This window comes from Cervus canadensis, chromosome 13, assembly GCF_019320065.1.
Source record: "Cervus canadensis isolate Bull #8, Minnesota chromosome 13, ASM1932006v1, whole genome shotgun sequence".
NCBI lineage: Eukaryota > Metazoa > Chordata > Mammalia > Artiodactyla > Cervidae > Cervus > Cervus canadensis.
Window position 1 is genome coordinate 66120775 of NC_057398.1, and position 17990 is coordinate 66138764.

Here is a 17990-nt window from a genome sequence, read left to right on the forward strand (position 1 = left end):
TTGTCATGATTTATCAGTCCCCGCATAGGACAGTAGTGTAACAGTGAGCTGGCTGTTGTCATGATTTATCAGTCCCCGCATAGGACAGTAGTGTAACAGTGAGCTGGCTGTTGTCATGATTTATCAGTCCCCGCATAGGACAGTAGTGTAACAGTGAGCTGGCTGTTGTCATGATTTATCAGTCCCCGCATAGGACAGTAGTGTAACAGTGAGCTGGCTGTTGTCATGATTTATCAGTCCCCATGTAGGACAGTAGTGTAACAGTGAGCTGGCTGTTGTCATGATTTATCAGTCCCCGCGTAGGACAGTAGTGTAACAGTGAGCTGGCTGTTGTCATGATTTATCAGTCCCCGCATAGCACGTAGTTGTAACAGTGAGCTGGTCTGTTTAATTAGATATTCCATCCCCGCGTTAGCATAGTGTAACAGTGATCTGGCTGTGTCCATATTATCAGTCCCCGGTAGACAGTAGTTAACATTGCTGGCTGTTGTCCATGATTATCAGTCCCGCCGTTAGGACAGTCAGTGACAGTGAGCGGCTGTTTCATATATCAGTCCCCGCGTGTAGGACAGATAGTGAACGTGACTCTTTTGTCATTATCTTATCAGCTCCCCCATATGGACAGTAGTGTAACAGAGCGAGTTGTCATGATTTATTCAGCCCCCTAGAGACATAGCTGACAGTGACTGTGTTCATGATTATCAGTCCCGCGTCAGGACAGCTAGGATAACAGTGAGCGCTTTGCATGATAATATCGTCCGCGTACTACGACATAGGTTATACAGTGAGTGGCTTTTTCATGATTATCAGTACCCGCGTATAACAGTAGGTACAGTAGCTGGCTTTGTAATTATCAAGTCCCGCATTAGACATAAGTGTAACAGTGACGCTGTTCATGATATCAGCCTCCGGCATAGGACAGTAGCGTAACAGTAGCTGCTCAGCGTGTCAATGATTATCAGTCCCCCATAGACAGATAGTGTAACAGTGATGGCTGTTATCATGATTTTATCATCCCGCATAGACAGTAGTTGTAACAGGTGAGCTGGCTTTTCGATTATCAGTCCCCGATAGGACATTAGTAACAGTACTGTTGTCATGATTTATCCTCCCCGCATTACAGTAGCTGGTGCACAAGGTGCACAAGGTCAGTCATTGGCTCCCCTCTCTCTCTCTTCCTACCCTCCTCTTCTCCACACTCCTCCCCCCTCCCCACTTCCTGCCTCCTGGTCTCACGCATACTCTGCTGTTCTGTCAAATGGGGTAATAGATTACCTCACAGGAGTGTTTTGAAGACTAAGTGTGTAGACATGAGTAAGCTGTGTAGACCAGCACTGGCACATAGTGAATGCTTGTAGTAAGTCTTACCAGTGTTGGTTATTCTTGTTAACGTTATGATTTTGTTCCCACTTCTTTAGTTGTAGGCTTAAACTGTTTATGGTAGTTATTTTTATTATAATTTCTCAAGTTAATATTTTGTAAACTAGTGAAATGTAAGGGCCCAGAAAGAGATTTGTGCTTTTTTAGGAAAAGAAAGTTAAATGTCTGGGAAAAACAAGTTGCTTTAGCACACACGCACACACAAATTAGAGAATTCGAAGTGAGTGAAATAGTTGTAAAACAGTTGAAAAAGTTTAAAAGTTTATGTGGTTACTGTACACAGATTATTTTCCAGATAATCAGAAGAATTCAGGGTGTTGGAGCTTTAGTGAATAGTGAATTCAAAATAGTGAACTATTGTAATTTATAATATTTTTAATTAAAGTGAAACATTTAAGAATGTTTGAATTTTAAATGATTTTATTTTAAAACCAACTTTTTCAATTAACAGATACACTATTGTTCCCTATTACATTAGAAAAATAGGCCCACTAATTAATAGATCAGGCAGAGATAAAAGGCTGAAAGGATCTCATGTAAGGACTGTGCACGTAATTATGTTTAAATGACTTAAGTGTTAAAACAATGCATAGGAAGCGTAGCAGTCGTTAAAGTACTCTACTGGTGTAACATAAAGAGAAGCGATAGTCATGCAGCACTATGTTATCTCTTTGAAGTGTGGACAGAAGACTCCTGCAGGAACGATGGTGAGACTCTTTCACTAAGGGTTCTCAGTTCAGTTCAGTCCCTCAGTTGTGTCCAACTCTTTGCAACCCCATGAACCACAGCACACCAGGCCTCCCTGTCCATCACCAACTCCCGGAGTCCACCCAAACACATGTCCATTTTGTTGGTGATGCCATCCAACTATCTCACCCTCTGTCGTCCCCTTCTCCTCCTGCCCTCAATCTTTCCCAGCATCAGGGTCTTTTCAAATGAGTTAGCTCTTCCCATTACGAGGCCAAAGTATTGGAGTTTCAGCTTTGACATCAGTCCTTCCAGTGAACACCCAGGACTGATCTTTAGGATGGACTGGTTGGATCTCCTTGCAGTCCAAGGGACTCTCAAGAGTCTTCGCCAACACCACAGTTCAAAAGTATCAATTCTTAGGCACTCAGCTTTCTTTATAGTCCAACTCTCACATCCATACATGACCACTGGAAAAACCATAGCCTTGACTGGATGGACCTTTGTTGGCAAAGTAATGTCTCTGCTTTTCAATATGCTCTCTAGGTTGGTCATAACTTTCCTTCCAAGGAGTAAGCGTCTTTTAATTTCATGGCTGCAGTCACCATCTGCAGTGATTTTGGAGCTCCCAAAAAAGAAAGTCAGCCACTGTTTCCACTGTTTCCCCATCTATTTGCCATGAAGTGATGGGACCGGATGCCACGATCTTAGTTTTCTAAATGCTGAGCTTTAAGCCAACTTTTTCACTCTCCTCTTTCACTTTCATTAAGAGGCTCTTTAGTTCTTCTTCACTTTCTGCCATAAGGGTGGTGTCATCTGCATATCTGAGGTTATTGATATTTCTCCTGGCAATCTTGATTCCAGCTTGTGCTTCCTCCAGCCCAGGGTTTCTCATGATGTACTCTGCATGTAAGTTAAATAAGCAGGGTGACAATATGCAGCCTTGACGTACTCCTTTTCCTACTTGGAACCAGTCTGTTGTTCCATGTCCAGTTCTTACTGTTGCTTCCTGACCTGTATACAGGTTTCTCAAGAGGCAGGTCAGGTGGTCTGGTATTCCCGTTTCTTGAAGAATTTTCCACAGTTTATTGTGATCCACACAGTCAAAGACTTTGGTATAGTCAATAAAGCAGAAATAGATGTTTTTCTGGAACTCTCTTGCTTTTTCAATGATCCAGCGGATGTTGGCAATTTGAACACTGGTTCTTCTGCCTTTTCTAAATTCAGCTTGAACATCTGGAAGTTCATGATTCACATATTGTTGAAGCCTGGCTTGGAGAATTTTGAGCATTACTTTACTATTGTGTGAGATGAGTGCAAATGTTTGAGCATTCTTTGGCATTGCCTTTCTTTGGGATAGGAATGAAAACTGACCTTTTCCAGTCTTGTGACCACTGCTGAGTTTTCCAAATTTGCTGGCATATTGAGTGCAGCACTTTCACAGCATCATCTTTCAGGATTTGAAATAGCTCAACTGGAATTCCATCACATCCACTAGCTTTGTTCTTAGTGATGCTTCCTAAGGCCCACCTGACTTCACATTCCAGGATTTCTGGCTCTAGGTGAGTGTGAGTGATCACATCTTCGTTATTTTCTGGGTCGTGAAGATCTTTTTTGTCCAGTTCTTCTGTGTATTCTTGACCCCTCTTCTTAATATCTTCTGCTTCTGTTAGGTCCGTACCGTTTCTGTCCTTTATTGAGCCCATCTTTGCATGAAATGTTCCCCTGATAGCTCTAATTTTCGTGATGAGATCTCTAGTCTTTCCCATTCTGTTGTTTTCCTCTATTTCTTTGCACTGATCGCTGAGGAAGGCTTTCTTATCTCTCCTTGGTATTCTTTGGAACTCTGCATTCAAATGAGTATATCTTTCCTTTTCTCCTTTGCTTTTCGCTTCCCATCTTTTCACAGTTATTTGTAAGGCCTCCTCAGACAGCCATTTTGCTTTTTTGCATTTCTTTTTCTTGGGGATGGTCTTGATTCCTGTGTCCTGTACAATGTCATGAACCTCCGTCCATAGTTCATCAAGCACTCATTGTCTATCAGATCTAGTCCCTTAAATCTATTTCTCACTTCCACTGTGTAGTCATAAGGGATTTGGCTTAGGTCATACCTGAATGGTCTAGTGGTTTTCCCCACTTTCTTCAGTTTCAGTCTGAATTTGGCAATAAAGAGCTCATGATCTGAGCCACAGTCCGCTCCCAGTCTTGTTTTTGCTGACTGTATAGAGCTTCTCCATCTTTGACTGCAAAGGATATAATCAGTCTGATTTCGATGTTGACCAGCTGGTGATATCCGTATGTAGAGTCTTCTCTGTGTGTGTTGTTGGAAGAGGTGTTTGCTATGACCAATGCATTCTCTTGGCAGAACTCTGTTAGTCTTTGCCCTGCTTCATTCTGTACTCCAAGGCCAAATTTGAAGGTATTCTTGGTATTTCTTGACTTCCTACTTTGCATTCCAGTCCCCTATAATGAAAAGGACATCTTTTTTGGGTGTTAGTTCTAAAAGGTCTTGTAGGTCTTCATAGAACCATTCAACTTCAGCTTCTTCAGCATTACTGGTTGAGGCATAGACTTGGATTACCGTGATACTGAATGATTTGCGTTGGAAACAGAGATCATTCTGTTGTTTTTGAGATTGAATCCAAGTACTGATTTCGGACTCTTTTGTTGACCATGATGGCTATTCCATTTCTTCTAAGGGATTGCTGCCCACAGTAGTAGATATAATGGTCATTTGAGTTAAATTCACCCATTCCAGTCCATCTTAGTTTGCTGATTCCTAGAATGTCGATGTTCATTCTTACCGTCTCCTGTTTTCCCACTTTCAATTTGCCTTGATTCATGGACCTAACATTCCAGGTTCCTATGCAATATTTCTCTTTACAGCATCAGACCTTGCTTCTATCACCAGTCACATCCACAACTGGGTGTTGTTTTTGCTTTTCTCCATCCCTTCATTCTTTCTGGAGTTATTTCTCCACTGATCTGCAGTAGCATATTGGGCACCTACCGACCTGGGGAGTTCATCTTTCATTGTCCTGTCTTTTTGCCTTTTCATACTGTTCTCAAGGCAAGAATACTGAAGTGTTTTGCCATTCCCTTCTCCAGTGGCCCACATTCCATCAGACCTCTCCACCATGACCCGTCAGTCTTGGGCGGCCCCACACAGCATGACTTAGTTTCATTGAGTTAGACAAGGCTGTGGTCCATGTGATCAGCTTGGCTAGTTGTCTGTGATTGTGGTTTCAGTCTGTCTGTCCTCTGATGCCCTCTCTCAGAGCCTGCCGTCTTACTTGGGTTTCTCTCACCTTGGACGTGGGGTAGCTCCTTTAGGCCGCGCTCGTGCGCCATCGCAGCCACCACCTAAGGGATGTAGTAACTGAGAACACCTGAACCACTCAGTTTCCGCTCTTCCCTTTCCTCTTCTCTGCAACAGGGACCGGGTCGTAGCAGTTTTCGTGCAGGGTCCTGCGTGGCAGTTCAAAGGTTGGCCGTGGCTTTTGCCTGATGGATCACCAGTTGACATATTTGCTAAAAGTAAGATTCTCTTTATTTTTATTGCTTATCTAATGTAGAAATGTTTTTGCTTTATTAAAGAGAAAGAGTCATCTATGGCTCTGCACATGTGATGTGTGTATCAAAGGATTCTTACTAAGTACCATATATTTTTATTTTTAAACACCTGTGAAATATTTTTAAGTGTTTTTTGGAATATTAATATTTTCTATGTATTTATATCTAAAAGTGAATCATTGCCTATGTTTTAATGTTAGTAATTAATTGGTAGGTTGCTTAGAAATCATTAATCTTGTTGCATGTACAGACATGTAAAATTGATTGCCAGTCTTTAAACAGGCTGACTTTTGTGGAACTAACAGCGCCACTTGACTGTTGCCCGCCGTTCTCACTGTCTGAGACGATTGCAGCGGAATCGGCCTTTTTCTGTTGGTTCAGGTTGTAGCCAATTACTCTCTCCTTTAGGGATCCCCTCCTCTGACCGTCCTGGAAGTAACCATTACTTTCTCCTGGTGATTTCATGGTAACATTCATTGCTTGACTTGACCTCATTTTTTCTTTTTTTTTTTGACCTGATTTTTATATCTGTATTGTAAGTCCTCCCTGGCTTATTGCCAGTTCCAGGATGTGAGGGGTATCATTTGACTCATTGACTCTCATGTCACCAGCACAGAAAAGAGCATGGCATTGGGAAGCATTTTGTAGACACCTCTTAAAGGTGTAAATTTCGTGTATCATATCTTGCATTGATCATATTTTGGCATTATTAATGCACCAACAGTAGAAGAATGAAAGTCTGACTGAACAGCAGTTCCATGAACTTGTAGCCTGTCTGTTTTTTCTGTCCGTGGAATTCTTCAGGCAGAGTACTGGAGTGGGTTGCCAGTTTCTTCTCCAGGGGATCTTCCTGACGCAGGGGTTGAACCTGGGTCTCCTGCGTTGCAGGCAGATTCTTTACCATTTGAGTCACCAGGGAAGCCCTTTTAATTATTATTTGAGTACCCAGTGAAGTTAGTATCAGTAATAAAATCATGTTTTAAAAAGCATCCTCATGAAACAAGTATGTTTGTTAGAAATAACAACTTTAGTTGTTTTGAATGTAGATTGTGCTACTGTGAAATCCAGCTGTTTGTTGTTTTAAATAAAGCAGTTTAGTTTTTGTCAGTGGTGCCACCATTCTTTTAGGCTGAAAATTACCCAAGCTTGAAAGCTTTTTAATCATTATTCTCCTCCCTTCATTCAGTTTTAAAAATGAATGCTAATATGATGATAGTTTTTTGTGTTATTTCCAAAACCTGAGTAATGCACAGATTTGATAAATAGAAGTCAAAGATACAGGGAGAGTGGGAATTTTTAATGAAAGCAAAATGTCACTGAACACTAATTTTGTTGTGTTTTACTTACTTGCTTGCCTTGTTGAATAGTACTGTAATAAAAAATGATTAGAATGTCTTGAAGGTAAAAATATTCTCCAAATTTCATTAAGAATATAACTTTTAATTGTGGTTTTGTTCAGATCATTAGTCTTCAGAAATTTAGATAAGGACTTAGAGATTTTTTTTTTAAGTTAACAATAATGATTTTCTTCCATGAATTACTTTCTCTTAAACCTTCCTTCTTTACTTAACCAGCATTTAAAATGAAAGTACTCTTGCCCTTCCATCTAAAACACATGGAAAGAAGCCCTTTCCTCTTCACCCCCGTTTTCTTCTAGCTTCCTCTCCTTTCCCTCCACAGCCAAGCCTTTGAAAGCCTTGTCTGGCTCTCTGTTTGATCTCAGGCAGCTGTGGTGGTACTCGCCTGCTCACCCACTGAACTGCTCCCACAGGGATCCAGATATTGGCTACTTTTGGTCTCCTTATCAGATTACTCTTGATCCATTTCCTCATCTCAAAATGTCCTTTTCTGAGGGCTTGTTGCTTTGACTCAGACTCTAGCTGTTTTTCCTCTGGCTTTCAGTGCCAGCAGTGGCATTTCTGTGTTCCCGCTTCTCTTCTGCCTTAAGTATGGACACTCACTCGAGGAGATCTGGTGGCTTCCCGGCATCTCTGTCCTTAGTTCTGAGTTACGTCTCTGGCTGGTGTTCTGGGCCTCCCTGTCTACTGATGACCAGGGGGCTCCTGTGAGGTCCCACTGGTGCATTGGACTCTGCCTGTTCCGAGTGGAGTCTGTTGTCTTACGTTCTCCATCATCCCCAGACTGTTCTTCTCCTCAGTGTTTTAGTAATTTGCATAAGCCAGAAATTTAGAAATACATTATCTCTTAGCTTTTAGCTGGTCTCCTTGTTGTAAATTAACTCTTGACTATTCTAGCTTCTCACCTTTCCCGCATAACCTATATGGAAAATGATAATATCTGTATAGCATAGGGGTAAACTGAGGTAAAAAAATGTATTTTCTTCATGCTGCATAATAAATTACAGAGGTTTAGAGAAGATCTTAAACTCTATAAAATTGCCAAATAAAATCTTTTCAAAATTATGAGAAATTTGAGCTTGATACTGATTTTTAAAAATACTATTTTTTATGCTTCAAGTGGTTACATGCATTTGTTGACCAAGATTTTTAAATGACAATTTCTTCAAATTTTTTGTTATCATTGAGAAAATTTTCTGATTTAATAATCTTCTCTATTATGCTGCCCCTTTGTCATTTTACATGCCATCATCTATCCACCAAAATGCTATTTAAGAGCACCTTTTCTGTTTCCTTTGTTTCTGCAAAAAATGTATTGACAACAATCATGCAGTAGAAAATGAACAACAAATTTGTAAAATTTTGCTTTAGTACTCCCAGATAACTGCCTTCTTATAAAAGAAACTTATTTCTTCTATTTTTGGTGAGGCTTAAAAACCAAGTCTTTTTCTGAGTAAGAAAGATATTTTATGGTGATGTCTTGGTTTAAGTTTGCTTGCCACCATTGCTTCATGCTGTTAAGATACTTTGTGTAATGAAAGAAACTGTTTCCTCATTTTGTGACTTAAACTTTTTGAACTCTGATATTCAGATTTAATTTAAAAATTGTGTATTCTGTTGAAAAATAAATGCTATGTAAACTAAATCTATTGAAATTAGTAAAGGGGATTATTGGCCCTTGTGACTTTAGATAAGTCATTTTAAAAATTATAACTCATGTATTTTTAAGAACAATTTAAAATAAATAATGAGAAGATCAGAAAAGAGAAACATGTAATGAGCAGAGAGTACTGAACAATGACTTCATTTGATTTAAAAATTTAAAGAAACAAATATTTTTTACATATATAATAAGTATTTTGAAAATGGCTTTTCTGAATCCATAACATACAGCCCCTTTAATGAACTGGTTTAAATTGGTTAATTTGAATTAAATTCAAAATACATAATATACTCAGTGAGGAGACCTTTATTTATAAAACTAGATACTTTAGCAATAATGTTTATGTGTTTTTTTGGGCCATTAGAGGGTCACAAGTGGTTTATTTTGTATTTTAATCAAGACTTAGACCTTGATTAATTGTTAACATCAAAAGCCAGTAAGCTTGCAAGTGATATGGATCAAGCAGTCTGTAAAGTAGCTATTAAAAACAATTAACAGTCAATCATTTTCTCTTTAGAAACTCCTAATACTAGATCATAATGGTGATAGTAATGTTTATATCTTGAATGTTGGAAGAAAAAGTAAACAATGGAAAGAAAAGCAAAACGTCTTCCATGTGCACAAGTAAAACTAACACTCCACTGATGATAAACTGATTGCACATGCAGTGATAAACTGCCGAGGGTGGTCCAACCAGATAGACGATCAAGGAGGAAGATTCAGTCAGTGTTTTGTGGTCACCTGTCAACCTTGGCAGCATACACTTGTTGGGAAGTTTTGTCCTAGAGTCTCTAATCTCCCCAACACCTAGAGATAATCTTTTCAAAGTGAAAATCAGATAATTTCACCTTCTTGCTTCAAACTACCCAGTGGTTTATTACCACATTTGAAATAAATTTCAGAATTTTTTTTTTTTTGACCATGGCTGAGTAGGATCTACACGTAGGACATTGCCTACAGAGAGTTGTTCTTGGGTGGGTATTCTGAGCTTGCTTCTGTTGCAGGGCCTTTGTACCAACCATTCCTTCTGCCTGAAATCCTGTTTTTCAGGATCTTTGCTAACCTCTTTTTATATCAAGTAAATATCTATTTCCAGGTCACTTTCTCTAGAGACCTTCCAGTTCTTTCTTCTTCCTTTTTCATCATTTCTTGCCATATCCCATTTGTTCTATCACTTGCTAATTACTTCTTGAATCTTTCCTGTCATATGTGTATCTTCTCCCCAGTAGAGCAGATCTGTCTGTCTCTTCTCTAGGTTTTATACCGTATCATTGGTCTTTGCTAAACACTTTGCAGAGTGAGTCGTCATGTCTCTTAGGCAACCATCCAAGCTCCTTAATGTGACCGTTAGGACCAACATTGCTCTGAACCTCTGTGGTCTTATCCTTCATCAATTTCCTGTGTTACTTTGCATGATGCAACTTTGTTAAATTTCTATAGTTTCTAAACTGAACTCTCTGAACATGCTCTTTTGTTAACTGGATCACTTTTGCTCTGTGTTTGCCTAATTCTTATGCCACCCTACCTATCCAAGCCTTTTCTGAATCCCATAATCTGGGTAAACTACTCTGGTGTTTCTGTGATATTCTACTACCTTTATCTTTCTGTATGTGTGATGGTGTTCTCTTATTATCCTTCACTGGATCGTACACATTTTATTTTACCTCATTCTTCATTGCAGTCCCCAGTGGCTGGTGTGTATAAGCCTCAGTAAATTTTTGTTGAATTAAATGTTTTGGGAGATACTACAGTGCTTAGCCTCTATTTCAGAGATCACTTAGGTTGTAATGCAGCTTTGTTGGTAGAAGAATTGGTTAATGTCTGTGGTTGGTATTTTATTCCTTTATAAAATATTTTTATAATGTTGATTGCAGTTTGAATAAAGAACATTATTTCTCCTACTTCTAGTTAAAGCCTTCCATCTCAAATATGATGAAGTTCGTCTGGACCCAAACGTTCAGAAATGGGATGTAACAGTATTAGAACTCAGCTATCACAAACGTCATCTGGACAGACCAGTTTTCTTACGATTCTGGGAAACATTGGATAGGTAATCATAATCCTAAAATGCACTTACTTCTGCTTTATTGCAGTAGTTTTCCTGTCTTCTCAGTTGCATTTTAAGTTCCTTAGAGTTGTGAACCATACCCCTCAGCTCCCCTTTCAAACATTGCCTAATTTGATGTTGATCTAAAATAGGTAATTAGCAAAGTATCTTTGTTGTATTGACTTTGGAAACAAAGGGAGAAAGGGCTTAAAGCTTAGTAGAGAGAAAACTAAACCTGAGTTCAAAGACTCAGATTTGGTCTTGGTTTTGCAATTTGACTCTAATGAACCCTGTGGCTTTTCTGAACCTTGTTTTCTGTCTACCCAAGGAACTGGCTTTAAGCAGTCCCTTCATTTTTTGACAGCACCTTTTGAAAGGTTTCTGACTCTACTTGAGGTATGGGTAGCTGGTAGCTCATGAAAGGAATTTGGTTTTTGAATTTATCTTAATCACTGGTATAAATTGTTTTTTCCTAAGCCCTTTACAGTAGTATCAGTTTTATAATTGGAAAGTAAGGACAGCGTATGATCACAGTACCATTGAACCTGTTCTCGTTTGAGGTGCTTTTTAAAGCCTGTAACTTTCTTGATCTCTAACCAAATATTATGTGTTTCCTCAGAGTCAGAGATGATTGAGATAACCCAGTGATTGTAGTTGATAATATATTAAAGAGAGTCATTTATTATCCTAGCCAGAAGCTCTTACATTGTAGAAATTAATAAGATGAATGGTTTTTCTGGCTTCAGAAATCTTTATATTCCCAAAGGTTATAGTATCTACTTTTTAGAAGCAAAACATCCTGTTCCACTGTTGATTTTAATCTTTAATAATACCAACTATTTTTACAGGTAGTATTGTAAAAATTCTAAAACTCCTATAGTCATTATGACCTATTATAATACTGTTTTCAGGTACATGGTAAAGCACAAATCCCACTTGAGGTTCTGAGTTAGCACTTGTTTCCTGGAAATCTGAATTAAGACGATAACACCGCGGATACACCGTGATGCACCATGCTCTAAAGACTGGGACTGAAGCTTTATGAATTTATCAAGAACTTAAAAATGAAGACGGTCACGGATCGATCTTTTATAAAACCTTATTTGATGATTTATGCTTCAAAGGGATGATGCCTGTCATCCATATAAGCAAACTTTTTGGCTTACAACTATTTTTTTAATATTAGTCTTCTAGTCTGTAATGGAAATTGTATATTTTGATAGAAGTTTTTTCTCCATTGGTTACATTAGCATCACTTAAAATTTGTTTCTCTAGGAAATAAATACAGGTTACAAATGTGTGTATATGTAGAGGTTATAAGGCTCTCTAAGCCATCTTGCTTCTGATTTTTCATTGCTCTTTAATTCCTTTTATTGAAAATACTATGTTATGAATGGTATTAAAATTTAGTCTCTGAAACGTCAAAAACCAAGCAAAGGGATGTGACTATTTTGAATGAATCAAAATGTCAGCCTGTATGTGTACTATACTTTCTCTTTATTTAAAAAGGAATAATGAAAAATCAAGAAGAATTCTTCAGCTTTGGTTGAACTGTTCAGTTTTTCAAGACTTCTTTACTTATAATGAATACATTTAATGAATGTACATTCTTCTCACTGACTTTGGTAATTTTAAAACTTAGAGTGATATGTTTCTATCTGTGATATCTTTCCACTTGAAAAATCTCAAAACACAGATTAAAAATCTAATAGGCTATAATACTTTTTATTTTGGGAGCCAGAATATGATTCGGGGGAAAGAAATGTATACGTCCTTCTGCAGTGTAACTTTATCTTTTCTCATAAGTCCACCTTCCAATTCTTCCTTTATATGGTATAGGATTTTGAGTCTTCTATTTCTAGGCATGTTCTTATCTTCCATTATCTTTAATATTGATAACTCTCCCAGACACCAAAGAACATATTTGCTTAATTAAGTGTCTGAACAGAAACAAGATGAAAACACTGGTATTTTTATGTGCGTATTCGATATCGTATAAAATATAAAACCTATATTTTAACTTAGTAAAATATTTTACTACTTCTGTACTTTAGACAGAGTGTTGCCTCCAAGGTACAATGAATGAGCATTTTTCTTGAGTCTTGATCCATCTTTTATTCCTTAAAAAGCAACTTGGACCCTTTACTCCCCTAAAGAGGTTTTACCACTAGAATTGTTGCTGATCATTCATCTTATGCCATTCCCGTCCTCCCCCTCCCCCCACATTTAGCTCCTTTCTGGGTTAAGCTGACATTACCTAGCCTCATTTTGAAATTTAATGCTGTCATAAAAATGAGAAGCACTTATTATTTATTTTTTAAGTAACCACAAAAGTCCATGTCAGTAATGAATAGAAAAAGTATTTATTCATATGGAATTTACTAGGTTCTTCAGGAAAAAAGCAGTCAGCATTTTAAATTATTAGGATTTAGGATATGTGTAAGATTTGAATAGATTGTGCCCCGCCCCCCCTTCTTACCTTCTCTGCATCCTTTCTTCTTGAAAAGAAAACTCAAATTTGTTCACATTAGAATTTCTCAGTATATAAATCTGTTTTCAAAATAAATTATGTATTGTATGAACTTTCTCCATGATGAAATAGTCAAGGACTAGAATCTGTAATATTTTAATGTAAGATTACTTGTTAAGACTACTACAAGTGGACATGAGCTACCTTTCTATAAAGATTTTTAGTATTTATACTTATGTATGAAATTTACAGAGTGTGGTTATAACTCAGAACATCTACTTTCAATAGGGTTTATTTTTCTATCTTGAATTTGCCTTACATGTATTCAAAGGCTCTGGAAATAACATTAGGAAAAGTACAAATATGCTATGAATTTCATGTATCTTAAAATCAGACCCTTAATACATAGTTAATTTCTTTTCCTTTTTTAAAAATTCATTCCCTTATCTAGGTCCATGCAATTCATTTTATAGCCATTAATTCTAAGGGGAAAAAAAAACCAAGCTTCTGGCCAATCACTCTTCCTCTCATGACTCCAGGTCCTGGAGCAGAGCCTGTCACGGTGCCTTGCACATACATAGTAGGCATTCAGTAGATGTTCTGTGCATGAATGAGTGATGGAGTTTCAGTATAACTGGTTTATTACAAAGCATTGACTCTACTTGATCTTGGAGCTTAAAAATATAGAATCACAATGAATGAAGAGTCCTATGCACATATTTTGATGCAAATGAAATACACATTAGTAAGCTTGATTTATCCACAAGTAACTGGAGACACCCCTGTCTTGTCCCACCAGTAAAAGAAGGCTCCTTTTCTTCATTCGTAGGATACTTTTCTGAGTCAGGCAACAGTCAGAAGCTTGTGGGTTTCCATCAGCAGCCCTCAACTCTGACTGTATACTAGAATCACTTGGGGGCCTTTAAAAAAACTCCATTACCTGAATCCTGTTTCTGATTTTATTTGTCTGGGATGAGACCCATTCATCAGTATTTTTAAAAAGTCCTTCAGGTAATTTTATGTTGAAAAAGGATTGAAAATCACTGGTTAAATATGAAAACAATTAAATATTGTGTCGTCTCCTCCTTTTTTTGTTTTTGTTTTTTTCTTTTGTGGCCACCTTTTTGCACTAGACCATCCCCATTATTGGTGGTATTGGCCTATGGTTCCACATGACAAATTCAAGTCTTATTTATTTAATGTAGGAATATTTTGTTTAATATTTAAATAATGTTTAATATATTTCCTTATAAACTAGTCTTATAGTTCATGATTTGTTTCCCATGTATCCATATCCTTTACTAACTTTTTCTTTCAACAGCAGCATGACAACAGTCCAAAAGAAATAACTGATTCATAATGAGGAAAATTTCATAATTTTTAAAGTAGAAGGAAGTAAAGTATTAATTTCTTATCTGCCATGCAGAATTAGACAAATAGAGTCTGCTTATGAAAGGAAAGAGGCATACTTTTTAATTGGTCTCCACAGAAAAGTAAAAGTAAAGTATTCATTTAAATAAGATTCATTATCTAATGAACATTGAAGGAAATATTTTTCCTAAATAAAAAATATTGTGACTCCTAATAAAATTAAAGTGATGACATTGTTCTTTTTTTGGAAGGTGGGGAGGGGGGGGTTTTAGTTGCCATATTTCTTACTACATAGCAATTCTATTTTATTGGTATTAATAATAGAAACAGTGATGATAGGGTATACATATGTGGCCAGGAATAAATTGCCACTCTTCCAGATAACTGTTCTATGAGTCTTACTAATTTATAAATTAGTTTATAAAATTTTTTAAGACCAGTGGTATATTTTATATTACAAATGCATTCTTTACAAAAGCTGGTCAAAATTAACCATGAAAAATAATCACATTAACCTTAATATTATATGACTGAGCTTTTATTATTCAGTTGGATTTGATGTGGAACGGACTACTCTAAACATGGTATATTAACTTTAGAAATAAAAAGGGGAGAAATGACTGAGTTTGACTTAAGAATTGGATTAGAAATTTTGAAATGCCACTTGCTATGTGTTCTGGGCAGTTCATTGCCACATTGCCAACTCATTGCCGACTCAAGACCCCAGCACAGTTTCTACGTTAACATGTTGGAATAATTAAGAAAAAAAATTTAAATGTATAATAGATGTATAAAGAATTATATTTAGTAAAGGGATAATAGGTGATAACACTTCCAGGTTATTGGTCTGTTTGTTTTTTTATGTATTATTTTAGGTAGTGTTTATAAGAATATCTTGGGAGTTATAAATGTGTGCCATTTAAGTGAGTAAAGTTAATGAAATAAAACTAGTTTTATTGCCGAAGTTCAAAAAGTGGGGTGATGCTATGTCAAATTTTAGTAAATGACCTACTCTCAGAATTTTGCCATTGAATTCCATTTCTATCCACTTTAAATTTACTAAAAGTTACTTAACCTCCATGTTTGATTATAGTGCTTCATATGTAATGTAGTTGATGTACATGGTGTAGGCACTATAAGTGATTATCCATCAATTTTTTTCTTTCTCAAGCAAAGTGGTTCTTGAATAGAGTTTAAGTCGAAACCTGATAAAGTGTTCTACTCATTCTGATTTAATTTCAGTGAATTTTAAGTCTCAGGTTTAATTGTGAATAAAATGTTTTGTAGGACTTTAATACTACTCATCCCCCAACATGCATGCACACACACACACCCCCACACATACACACACTCTCTCTCTTTCTCTCTCCCCCAACCAAGAAGACAGAAAAATCACATTCAATCAAGAAGACAAAAACTGTAGTGTGGGGTAGGATATAGATGATGAAAGTCTTTAGATAAAATGATTCATGAGATTTTTTTCAGGCATAGTATTCCTCTGCTTGGGAAATAAATGCAATATAAGTTTCCACTTTGAAAACTTAAGTACATTTATAGTCACCTTTTCTGTTAATAAGTTAAATAATATAGCAACTCATAGTTCTTCATAAAGATAATAATCTATGTGCCTGGCTGAACTTGCAGCTTGGTTATGGTCACGTTTCTTATATCCTTGTTGTAGTAGAATTAAGAGTGTATCTTTATAAATTACATTATCTTTACAGTTTGAGCATCCCGACTTTTAAAGTTTCAAAGAAACTCTACTCCCACATAATCAAATCATTAGCAGCAGCATCATATCGGTGGGGCCAGTAATGTGTGAATCTTCTGCAGCAGAATGTCTTTAATGAAGAGTTTAATGGGCCATATTCAAACTTAATTTCCATCCAATTCATAAGTGCCCACTAAATATGTATTTTATTCTGCTCCCTGTTCCTTTGAACCTCTGCTCTTGGGTGAGCTTTCACCTAACTAAAATAGATGTAGTATGAGTTGTAAATGTTGAATTTGTTTTAGGGCTCAGAGGTGCTAGTATATAAGTAACGGCATGTTGCCAAATAAGCTTTTTTTCTCTCGTTCTCTAAAACACTTTCCTTTTATATTTAATTGTATAATGATCAGCATTTATGGTTGGTTAGAAAACTTTCCCTGTCAGTTTTCTTAAATGACCACAGAAAAACAGTAAAATTAGCCCTGGCGAAGGCTGTGCTGTTGAGTCTGTCTCATAATTATTTGTAGATCCTTTGGCATAGAATTACTTATAGTTTATAATTCACCCTCATCTAGAGAATGTTGATTTATATCATGAAACTGATATGAATAGGGCTGAGACCATAAGAAACAAGACATGTGACAGATCTATTTATCACATTGGGATATTTTATTGGGCTTCATTTGCCAAAAAAATCCAAGTGGAAGTATATTGGGTCATACAGCATTCACTGTGAAAAAACATGGTAATGTAAACTGCCATCATGCAGTTTACAGTGTTAAAGATGAAAGGGTGGTAATAGCATTGATTTTTCTTTTTTAAACTTGTTAGATAACATGAACATGTTTCTCTTTAAAATGGAGTAATGTGAAGGTTTATCAAGTCAGTGTATGTGTAATGGCTGGGGGAGATCAGAGGAACTTGTTCGTGGCTCATTAGTTATTTTAGCCCAGCTGGGCATTACTAATGTTTATGGTGGTTTTGATTTTAAAGAGTTTGCATTCTTAGTTATGCATTTTTACTCCATAATGCACCACTGAGCACAAAAAGAAAGTGTAAAAGAGTTACTGATGATGAAATAAATTGAGGAGCATTAATGTGGTTTAAAGCAAGTTGATGTAGGAATTTGAGGAGAAAAATTATAAGGGAACTCCACCCCATGGAGAAATATAGTAGGAGTTGGGCAACGACGTATCCTGTTTTGGGGTTTCGGTCATATAGTGACTAGGCAGGACTGTGTTATGATACTTTTTCCCCCTCCACTGGCATTTAGCTGCAGGTGGTGGTGGTCACTCACTCAGTCGTTTCTGACTCTTTGCAACCCCATGGACTGTAGCCCCCCAGGCTCCTCTGTCCATGGACTTCTCCAGGCAAGAATACTGGAGTGGAGAGTCATTTCCTTCTCCAGGGAATCTTCCTGACCCAGGAATCGAACCTGCATCTCCCATGTCTCCTGCATTGGCAGGAGGGTTATTAACCAGCGAGCTACCAGGGAAGCCCAGCATGTGTTCACTTTCATAAAAGGTGACTTCTGCGGCTTCCACAGCTTAAACTTTTTATCTCCAATTAGGACTTCAGCTTCATTAACCAAATTTTGACCCAACCTGGTGTATAGAACCTGAATCCTGCTCTAAGTGATCAGTTAACCCCGTGTCACCAGGGTCTGACCCCGGACAGGTATTATCTTTATGGTTCCCACCTGATCCCAGCCTTTCTTCTCCCTGTCCAAG

At 37.2% G+C, this 17990-nt stretch overlaps 1 protein-coding gene across 1 annotated transcript in view; it reads left to right on the forward strand.

Moving 5' to 3' along the window:
* The window catches only part of CDC73 (cell division cycle 73), a 102602-nt gene extending 87089 nt beyond the window's left edge, over positions 1-15513 (forward strand). The window contains exons 15-17 of the mRNA XM_043484745.1: positions 5504-5604; positions 10570-10711; positions 11620-15513. Of these exons, the coding sequence (XP_043340680.1) occupies positions 5504-5604; positions 10570-10711; positions 11620-11656 (280 nt within the window). The 3' untranslated portion in view covers positions 11657-15513. The remainder of the gene's footprint in view (positions 1-5503; positions 5605-10569; positions 10712-11619) is intronic.
* Positions 15514-17990: the final 2477 nt, after the last annotated feature.